This window comes from Lycorma delicatula, chromosome 4 (assembly GCF_047948215.1).
Source record: "Lycorma delicatula isolate Av1 chromosome 4, ASM4794821v1, whole genome shotgun sequence".
Lineage (NCBI taxonomy): Eukaryota > Metazoa > Arthropoda > Insecta > Hemiptera > Fulgoridae > Lycorma > Lycorma delicatula.
The window spans coordinates 70992256-71003939 of NC_134458.1; the positions used below are offsets into that span (position 1 = coordinate 70992256).

At 36.7% G+C, this 11684-nt stretch overlaps 1 protein-coding gene across 3 annotated transcripts in view; it reads right to left on the minus strand.

Moving 5' to 3' along the window:
• The window catches only part of Taf3 (TBP-associated factor 3), a 109942-nt gene extending 98854 nt beyond the window's left edge, over positions 1-11088 (minus strand). For all 3 annotated transcript variants that reach the window (XM_075363313.1, XM_075363312.1, XM_075363311.1), the window contains exon 1: positions 10811-11088. In XM_075363313.1, coding sequence (XP_075219428.1) covers positions 10811-10976 — 166 coding nt within the window. In that variant the 5' untranslated portion in view covers positions 10977-11088. The remainder of the gene's footprint in view (positions 1-10810) is intronic.
• Positions 11089-11684: the final 596 nt, after the last annotated feature.

The window sequence follows — 11684 nt, forward strand, 5'->3', positions numbered from 1 at the left end:
TAAATTTTTATTTAATATTATATTAGAAGCTCTCAATTGTAATGACAAAGATAAGACTTCCTGCTAATATATCCAGTGATCTCTGTCAGTAACTGGATGACTCTAGATGCAATCATGTAAAAAATCATTCAGGAAAAATATTTCTTATAATAAAATAATTTCATCTTTTTATTTTTCAATATTTGAGGGACTGCAGTCCATATTAATTCAGATTAGCAAGATTGTATTGTTTTTAATTATAAAAATCAAATTCCATTTTTCTTGGTTTATAAAAATTAAGCCATACATTCACAGAAATTGAGACAAATGAATTATGCTTTTTTTTCTTTTTCTCTCAATAATGTGTTATATAGTAACAGCTTTGCAGTAATGTTGCAGATGTTGTAAAAAAAATTAAGATCAGTAAAAAATATTAATATTGTTTTGTTTATAGATATCCTGTGCAATGAAAATAAACTACTTTACTCTATGCTTATGTTTTCAAAACTAATACTTCTACACATAAAATTTTAGCTGGTTTAGATAAGTTTAATGGAGATCATAAGGACCCACCAAAACTAGGTTTTACGATAAAAAAATTACTAAATTGTATGTACTGAAATTGAAATTTGCATGATGTATTATTTGTATTATTTAGTATTTACAATATTTGTTATAGAAATTAGTGATTAACAAATAAATTCCTTTATGATCTAATCAATCAGCAATGTCTTTAAGAAAAGTACCCTAAATATGCCAACAGCAAATTGAATATGCTGGATAAAATGGTTCCCCCAAAACACCTAAGTTAAACAACACTGGATATTTTATTGCATGTCATTGGAGATTATTCATAGTTAATGTCCACAGCAGTCATTTTCTTGGTTATTAAACAAAAAAGACAGAGCCATAAGATCATGTTATATTGTCAATGGAACAGCTATAATTTTCTTCTTTTACCTTCTTTTTTTATGTGATTTAGAGTCTGATAAGGAATGCCTATAAAAAAGATTAATTAACTAATAAGAAATGTTAATAATTATGTGTAGTGAAGAGTTCTAGTTGGCAATGAACATGAATATTGCAGCCTTTATTTCTGAATGACCATTCCATTTTAGCAAGCTCAATCCGATAACCTTTTTTTCAAAGGTAGAGACATCTGATTACAAATAAAGAACATTTTTGAAATGGCAGTAGATATACTTAATGCTGATGTTAACTAAAATGTAGGTACTAATGTATTATAACAGCACCACAATGGTTGGAAGGTTATACATAATAGATCTGTAAATTTATGATGGCTGTTGGAATCTGTTAGGAATAAAGTAGAAATATAAAACTAGAAATTGAATTATTTATTAAAATTAACCTAACCTAACCTGCAAAAATTTAATAGCTTCCTCTTCGCAATGAGGGAGATCCCAAATTCTAAGTGCACACATCTTACTTATACTAAGTTCACCATTTTCTTTAACAAATATTTTTATTTTCATCTTACTGATAAGTAATTATTTGACATGCCACCAGTAGCGCTGGTTATAACCTTCCAACAATAGTGGTGCTGTTATAATACACAAGTACCAAAATTTACTCTAAAACATAAGCTTAGGTATGCATCTGAAGAGCTGACAATTACCAACATATATAAAATTAGTATGTAGTCACTAATGTATGAATTTCACGTATCAATCAACGATAAATCATAATTTTTTTTGCACTTTTTGGTCCCCTTTCTCAAATGATTCTCATAGTTATAGTGACTAAAACTGATGAGAGAAGAGTTTTGCCTAGTAAAGTACACAACTCGTTTCTGTTTAATGGAACAAGTATTATCTAGTTATAATCTAAGTCTGAGTAAAGCTGTAGAAAAGTAAACTGTCAACAAGCATTTTAAATGTAGATATTACGGTCATAAACACAACTAGTATCAGCAAAATTAATGACTAGTGAGCTGACCATTGAGAACAAATTATAGTAGGTGGTTCATCAGGACTAAAAATTAACAACTAATAACTTGTGCATTCAACATATACATAAAAATTTACTCTGTAGAATTAATGTACATACATAATTTTATGGCTTCAGTTTTAACCAGATCAGTTTTAACTTCAAATTGGCATCAGTCAGCAAAAAGTTTGTGGGCAAAGGAAACAAAAATTTTAAATAATGGCAACATACTGTACAATTGTTAAATAAAATCAGCCAATTTTATTGGTAAAAATGAGCATCAACATAATCTTAACTGTGTTCTATTACAAACTAAAAACACTAAAAAAAAAAAATCATGTGTTATAAATTCACAAAATTAATCATTAATAAATAACATAAAAGTTGATTTGATAACTGAAAAGTGAACCTATTTTGTCTTTAATCAGAAATTAACTGACAGAAGGAATAAGAAAGCCAAAAAGCACACCCACTTCCAACATGCTTGATAAGAATTTTCTGTACCTTTTCCTTTAGATTAGTGACATTCAAATAATAATAAAAAAGCTACCCATGGAATAATTTTAATAAAATTATTGAATAAAAAAAAGAAGAAATTCTTTACAAGCAGCAATACAAGTACATAACGACACATGTACATAATAACATTACTTAACTGCTTACAAATTGGAATCAAACCATCGTGTGTTATAACATGTATGGTTAACAATCACAAATCTTTTAACAGCTATTCAAAACAAGTTTTCTTAAATATACCAAGTAGGCACAATCGGATTAACACTGATTTAACAGTAAATGCAATAATGAAATGCTTTTATCACATGTAACATTGTCTTTACATAAAAACAAGGTGAACTAAACCTAGAAGCTATAAACCCACAATGGTACTGGGATGGATGAAAAAGCCTCTAATTTATGAAATTTTCTAGAATTCATAGTAAATACAGACCTTAAAACTAACTACATGTATTATGTGCCTTTAACATGCTTCATGTTGCCTGTGTTGATTCTCATGATGGAGGGGATCTTGCTGGGGCTCTTGTGGAACAGTCAGGATAAATAGTAAATAGTGGTGGCTGCCTGGGGCAAATACAAACGGAGCTCTACGGGCAGAATACTGCGACCTATGTACGAAAGGTACTAGAATGTGAGGGCACAGTGTCTGGGCGTTGTCTACACATAAATTACGCCGAATGCCAGATTTCCATCTGCTTGGAGTACAGATTCCCCTCCTGATGCCTCCCACAAGACGGAAACTATGATGATTAAAGCTACGGGGACTTATGCTGATTTACTCAAATCCTTTAAGACACAGGTTGTAGTACCACCAATGTCGGAGATTCTCAACATACGTAAGACTGGAAAGAACATGGAAATAAGGGTGAAGGACTAAAAGGAAAACTCGGGCAAATTAAAGCAGTTATTAACAAATAATATTAAGGAGGAAAAGGTTTACACTAAGCCATTCTCCAGGTGTGACATGGAGAGCAGCATACAGCCAGCTGAAGTCCAACACGGGCTGTCTGAAGCATGTGATCAGGAAATGTCCCTGAAGATCTCAAAGTGATCGTCAGACCTGGATACGGAGAAACTACAGTGGGGATGAGCCGACTTCCTGCGCTGATCGTCTCATCACTGGTGCAGAGAAGAAGGGTCAAGACAGCTTTCATGTCATACAGAGCAGATGTTTTAGACCTACCTATGAAGTGTTATCGATGCTTGGAGTTTGGCCATACAGCCAGAAACTGCAAAGGTGCTGATAGGTCGGCTGCGTGCTTCAACTGTGGTGGTGAAGGGCACCACGCTGCGGAGTGCAGGAATACTGCAAAATACATTAGATGTGGCTTAGAGGGACACCGTACCAGAGTGGCAGCGTGCTATGGAGAGGCTAATATGGAGAGACGTAGTAGAAGCCAGGGGAGGACTGGACATGTTCCAACCCGCCGATGAGGATACTATGGGTGAACCTGAACCATGCAGTGCTTGCTGGCACAGGACCTTCTAGTCAGTTATGCAGTGGAGGTGGGTGGGAACGTCGCACTCATCTCTGAACCGTGCGCTTCTCGACTGCGTCCTGGTTGGCTGATGTCTGAGGACGGGACTGCGGCGATCTGGTGCTGTACAGGACTCCCTGCCTGTGATGTGTGGCTGGGACGGGGTTTTGTAAGGGCGAGGGTGGGAGGAGTGACCTACTACTCCGCCTACCTTTCGCCCAACATCAGCATGGAGTGTTATAAAGAGATTTTAACTACTATGGTGAGGGATATGTCTACACGTCGACTAGTGCTGGTGGCAGGCGATTTTAATGCCTGGTCGACCGAGTGGGGATCTGCCAGGGCAAACGCAACAGTGCTTATGGACATGACTGCGGCACTGGATTTAGTAGTGCTAAATGTTGGCGATGCATTTCGGAGAGGGCCGTAGGGCTCTATAATCGACGTGACTTTTGACTCCCCTGAGCTTGCTGCCCGCATCGCAGACTGGAAAGTATGGGAAGGTTACACGGCCAGCGATCATCAAGCGATCTTGATGACGATCGCTGGCACCGGAGCTAGTAGTGATTGACCACCTATATTCACGGGCTGGAGCACTAGGAACTTCGACCCTGGTGTTTTTATCGAACGGCTTGACCTACGTGCAGTATATCGCGTCTCCATGGCGGAGGGGAAGGCTACATGTCTTGAAGAAACCTGCGAAGTTCTCCCACGTAAGTACATCTGCATATTGGTGGACTGCCGGTATAGCAAAGAAGCGAGAAGAATGTCACCGGGCTAGAAGACGTATGACAAGGGCGTACTTGCATTCGGTGAAAGTCGTATACGCTAAGCTGTATAATGAAAGAGGAGAGAGCTTGCTAAGCTCATCGTACGGTCAAAGAGAAAATGTTGGGCTCAATTTATTGAGGAGGTGGAGACGGGCCCGTGGGGAAGGCCGTATGCGGTTCTAGTGAAGAAAGCAGTAAGACCTAGAGCTACAGTTATGAGGTGTCTGCGAGAAGTGCTGAACATAGTTGATGGGCTCTTCCCCTCGGGGGACGAATTACTCCCAGAGGTAAGAGGCGCGGCTGAGACTGCACCGCTGTTTACCGATGAAGAACTGGAGGCCGCGATCACACGAATATCGTCGGCCAGGGAGCCTGGCCCGGATCTCCTGCCTAATATGGTTATCAAGGTGGCGGCTCGGGCTGGGCCAGAGGCGTTTTTAGAGACATACAACGCCTGTTTTAACGAGACAGTTTTTCCAGGCAGATGGAAGCGTCAGCGGCTGGTACTAGTTCCTAAACCGGGAAGAGATTTGGCACTTCCCTCCTCGTACCGGCCGCTGGCGATGATTGATGCGCTAACGAAGGTACTGGAACGTATGCTTCAGTAAAGGATAGCTGGTGTACTTGAAGAGCAGGGCGGACTCTCCGCGAATCAGTATGAATTTTGCCGGGGTTACGTCCGCCTTCGATGCTGTGGCTGCTGTCTGCGACTTGACGGGAAGAGCCTTGCGGAGAGGTGATTGTAGGATCTGCGTACATACCACCCGTGGGGTCGCCTGGGTGCGATGAGACCGGGTACACTCTGCTGGTGCGTCTGATGGTGGTTACTGGTAAGTGGTGTGACTTTTTAAGATTTTTGTCTTGACGGCTGTGTGGGTGTATAACGCGTGGATGTTAGTAGCGTGTCCTGTTTTCTGCAGGTTCTTGTATGTTGTCGGTGTATGTATTTCATGTGTTGTTTCCAGTAGTGTTATTTGTGTGGTGTGTGGCATTGTTGGATTGTTATGACTGTGTGTGTGGGCGAGTCCTCCTTCTTCTGATGAAATGTTTTTATAAGCAGTCCCAGGAAGGGGGGAAGCCAGGGGTGGAGGTTTAGTCAGTAGTGCGCAGGTATACATTCGCCCTTGGTTATAACTGGCAGAACCTGTTAGTAAGCCCGACACTGCTTAGGCGCCCGTAAATGGAGTTCCTCCAACTCTTAAAAAAAAAGACCTTAAAACTAAGACAGGTTGTTATTCATTTTTAAAATAAGGCAACAATTCATATTTCCAAAAATACTACATAAATTTTTAAACTAAGGCTTCTGAACTATCAGAAAGCTACAGAATGATTTCTTTACTTAACATAAACAAGTTTACGATAAAAATGAATTTATACCATAACTAAATCCACCTACTGCAATCTACAGAAGTAGGCTGAATTCTGTCTGGTTCAGGATGAACTGTGTTTATCCTGGATGACTACCCTTGTCATATATTTGCTGTTCAGGTTCTTTCCGTAAGTTCAAAGGAACTATGTTCCTTAATTTTATTTTTTGCTTAAGTATTAGTCTGTGATGCAACTTAAATTATCAGTAGCTTTTACCAATTTGGTGGTGGCTAAGAAACAATTAGAGAAGGTTTACTACAAAGTATATGCTGGTTCATCAGGCTGACAATGGTATTAACTTAAATAGCGTAATACATTTTGAAAAGAATAGATTTTATGTTACATAAGTTTCAACTTCTGTAGTCTTTTTAAGTGCACTGACCTTAATTACAGATATCCATGTGCTAACAATCTACGTAAATTATACCCTTTTAGAAGTACATAACTCATCAATATATCTTCCCTGATATCCCTTTTAGTAATAATTTTTAAAGATCTTCATTTAAGTTGATGTAGCCTGCGCTAAAGGTTCGACCTCCTGGCTTAACTGCCAACACTAATCGAATAGAATTGTTTGATTAAAATATGAAACTTCACAGCTGTTTATATGTATAAACGTAGCATACACCAACTCAATTTAGTAAATTTAAAGAATAACACAGTTATGTTCTATCGGTCAATATTTCTTTTTAGCAGTTTATAGCTTCAGATGGAGTGGGTGGATTAGGACCTTTTGTTACTCCAATTACTAGATAAGAACCATCATCACAGTACGATTATATGACATGGGTATTTACGTCGCATGTCATATCCGTCACCATTCTCTTCTGTTTTTGGCAAAACTTTTGAATTCCTAATAGCTCTCATTTTTTTGGATCGTCTATCATCTTTAATTTTATTTGGGTTCTCTTCATTTCACCTTCTACTAATTCTTGTAGTACTGTTTTAATTATCTCATTACATCTCATGATTTTTCCCAGCCAATTAAAATCCCTTTTCTGAAATATTCTGAATAAGCTTCTACTCTTGTTCAATCTCCTCTTTACTTCTTCATTATTCTCTCTCTCTCTCTTTCTGTTCGTTTGATTGTTGTTTGAGATGGAGAGGTAGCATCTCAACATTTCATCCAGAAGGATCTGGGTTTGAAACAATGTCTGCCATAGCATTTATATGCTACAAATGTTCAATCTACGAGTATATTTCCACGCACAAGCTTTAAAGTTATTTGGTGGTGAATTAATCATAAAAAAATTGATCCCCATCCTGTTCCATGCTTACATTTTAAATACCTACAGGCTTTATTTTTTCAGTTTCCTTAGTGTCCATGTTTCAAATAGAATATCAGAACTACACTACAAATCTACTTCAATCTTACTAGATAATTACGTTTCTTTTTGTTAAACACTCCGTTAGCCTTTGCGATAAGAATTGTCGTTTCACTTTTGCGATTTATCGTTTTCTAGAGAACATCGTACCTAAACTACCTGTACTGTTTTACTTGTTTAATTTTTCCTTCTTTTGAGCAGACATTCATTGGTCTATTGTCTCCTATCATTATTATGTTTGTTTTCTTAACTTTTATTTCCCTTCCATGTTTTGTCATAATGTTTTCCAATTTTGAAACCATCTGTTGAATAACATGCAATTCATCTACAACGAACACTATTTCATCTGTAAACTTTTCATTATTTATTTTCCTTCTTCTTTTGCTGATCGCTTCATCCTGTACAGATTTATGATCAAATTTTCCTTCAAGATATATTTTAAACAAAGTTGGTGATAGATAACAAATTTGCTTACTCCTTTTCCATGGTCAAACCATTCGGTTTGACTATTTTATTTTGATATTCGATTTTCCGATTCATTCAGGTATGTTTGTTTAAATTATTTTCTATTTTTTTTTTATTCTTAATATTTCTATTAGTTTATCTCAGTTGATACTCAAATGATTTTTCCATATGTATTAAACACACTTAATCTTTTACCTCCTTCTATAAAAACTCTCATCAATAATTTATATTATTAGCCTGATTGGATTCCTTATGCCTCTTTCCTTCTGAAAATGTTTTCTCAGCCACGCTTCAAGGCATATTTATATCGTTTTGAACTAGACTGGGCAGAAACCTGCCCCAACTGCGAAACAGAAGAAATGGCGCAGCATGTTTTCTTTGAGTGCCCCCTCGCTATGGAGAGAGGCAAAATGCTTGCACTCCTGGGTGTGACGGTTTTATTCCCACCTGAGGAACTCATGGAATTCATGCTGGCCAAAGAAGAGCACTGGTTTGCTGTGGCCAGCTTTTCCAAAGTAGTCATGAAGAGTCTTCGAATGGCGGAAGAAGCAAGGAAAGCAAAAACAGGCGCCTGAGGGCTCCGGTGCGGAGAACAGGGCTGCAGGTGAGTGTCTAGGGGGCCTCCCAACCATGTGGGGGTCGCCTGGATGCAGTGTACCCATCCATGTTCACTCTGATGCCCGAAGCAGGAAGGTAAGCTCCGCTTCTGGAGCTAATCAGAAAAAAACCTGAAGTACTCCTGGGTACAAAGGTTATGTTCCTGTCCTAGGGACTTATGGATTCCAGGCTAACCAAAGAAGAGCACTGGCTTGCTGTGGTTAGGTATTCCAGAGTAGTTATGGAGATGAATGATCCAGATGAAGGAAGAAGCAAGAAACAGATGGACGTGATGAACCCATCACATCCAGGCAACTCCCACATCTGACTCTGATGCCCGGTGCAGGAAGGTAAGCTTCCCCTTTCTGAAGTAATGCCTCACAGCAGTTTCCAGAAAGGGGGAGGACTATCTGAGGTGGAGGTTTAGTCAGTGGGGTGCAGGCACCCCACTTACCCACTCAATAACATCTTGCGGAACCTGATAGCGAGCCCAACACTTAGTATGTAAATGGTATTCCTCCCCTCTATATAAAAAAAGTAGATACTTCAGGATTAAGAAAACACAAGATCTAAATGTCAGAAAGTAGGTTTGGACAGTGAGTGACCTGCGCAAGGTCAAGTCCACACCATATTATCAATACTCTAATCAATTAGTTATCAATTTTGAGTTAATGTTATCTATTCAGATGTTAATCCATTTTGTGGAGGTTTGGGATAAATTAGCAAGGCATGGCAATACTGAACGTTAAGTAGAACACCTTGCAAAACTTATGTTTAAACAAAACTGTACCAAGAGACAACACCAAATGTTCCATCCTATTAGTCCAGTGTATGATGGATAATCACCTCATAAAGAGCACAATCAGTCATCTTTACGGCTGATTCAGAGTCTGACTCCTGATGATTGTTAAGGTTAGTTTATGGTTTATTTCTATCTCCATAAAACTCTAACCTTAACTATAACCCTGAAGTCTCTCCACTGAACAAACTCTCCGAACAGGTCACCATAACCCACAAAACTGATTGCTAATTGAAAGAGTACTGATAACGACGTGCAGACGTTGACCTTGCATGGCTCACCTGCTGCCAAACCTGATCCCTCACATTCAGATTTAGTGTTTTCCTTATCTTAAGCATATCTACTATAGTATATTAATGAATGAAAAAAATTAAACGTGATCAAGTAATTGCTCAGAATTACCAATAACATTGTGTTTGAGTTGTTATCAGTTAAACAATCTTTAATAAAGCAATCCCAACATGTAATGTATTTTTAGACTGGAATATATATATATATATAGGGATAAAATACATTTCATTAATGATGCCATATTTAGCAATTGGTAAAGAACTTCAAACCAAACTACAACTGCAGATGAAATCAATTTGGTCATTCTATAAAATCATCTAATATGGGTGACATTAAAAAAACTATCATTACTTATAAATAATAATATTGTTGATGTGATTACCACAGGTATGTCTACCTGAGAAGGTCACTAAAACAGTTTTAACCATATTTAAAATAATAGTTCCAATTCACCCAATGAATAATTTTCTGAATACAGAATCTTTTTAATCCTGTTAAATAAATATTTAATAACATAGATACTGAAGTATCATCTGCAAAGAGGGCAATAATAAATCACAATAAAAATATAACCTATATCAAACAAACAATAAAAACAACTTCAAAGATTGCAAATGAAAGTGTTGATGTATCATAACCTCAGATATAGAATGGTTAGAACAGATGAGCGTTACTAATCTTACCAGACAGCCAAAAAATGATCTCTAGTAATTGTTTTTGCATTACAAAGAACATAAAGTACAAGATTGGACTTTTACTTTAACACTATTAATCTAGGGCTTAATCTACTTAGCATGAGAATGCAGTGAATTAATTTATGTAGTTTGAATTTAATTTGAATTAAGAAGGGCAAATTATAAACAAACTAGTTCAATATGTCGCACTTAAACAAATAAGGCTAGAATAAAAAATAAACAGAACTGATTCATATTTACGACCGGATTCTAGTTGAAAAGACAGGAAAAATAATGAGCTATTGTCAAACTAGTTTGATAAAATCAAATACAACACGAAAATAAAAGCTAATGTTGATACAATAGTCAAAATTCCGCCTTTTTAAGGAATTCTTTACCAGCACATTTTTGTTAAAAACGAAAACTACTAGTAAGAACATAAAAAATAAAACAATAGCTAATTGTAATTTTAAAAATGTATTTCAATCTATAAGAAAACAAAAATAAACAAAAGCTTCACCGACAACAAATTTAAAAGCGTTCATTTTTTAATTCAAAAGAAAAATATTTAAACATAAAAAAAACAGCAAACATGACTTACATTGTTCTGCATATCTATGAGCATTTTCAGCAAGTTCTACTATATATTTTTGTAAAACATCAGTAAGCAGCTCGAAAGGAGTAGTATTAACAGCATGCCATCCAATAGTTTGACACAACTGCGCGACTACTACACGCAGAATACTTCTGGTAAACTTTGTAGTCATATTATAAAGTAAATGAAACTAATCAAAAGAAAAAAAATTACATTTTTCCACGAAAAACCTAACAATCTTACTATATTCAGACAACGATAAACACACACGCCATCTTGTCATGTGCTAAGAATACCAGATACTTAGATCCAGTCCTGTCATGTCCAAACCGCAAACGTACACAAAAAAATTCCCACCTATATACGATTTTTACCTTACGCAAAAGTCGCTCAAATAAATGTTATACGGGGAGTGCTTAAAATTTAAAGTTTTCTACGTTTTTATACAATAATTACATTAAAAGGTAGCTTTACCTTTCACATGAAAAGTCCTTACACTTATTAAAAATGTTCATAATATAGTTTTTATTTTTTTTATGTATCGTGTGTTTCAAAATGAATATCGGTGTTTTAAAGTTATGTAATATTTATTAATTTTGTACTTACATTGGTAAATTGTACATAAAATGAAAGCGCAACGAAAAACGATTTTCCTGTAAGCGTTCGTCACACGGCACACATCCAGCCGTAGAAGAGTTCATCCCATATTTTAATCAGCAAGTCTGGAGTAACTGAAGAGACAGCTGCTTCAATCTTGTGTCAAGTCAGATAGGTCAGCTGGTAAAAGCTTTGTTACCAGTTGACCTAAAAATGAATACACTTGGTCTTTTATAAACCCGCAAAAAAAAAAAAATTGCCCGGGTCAGATCAGGCGAACCTG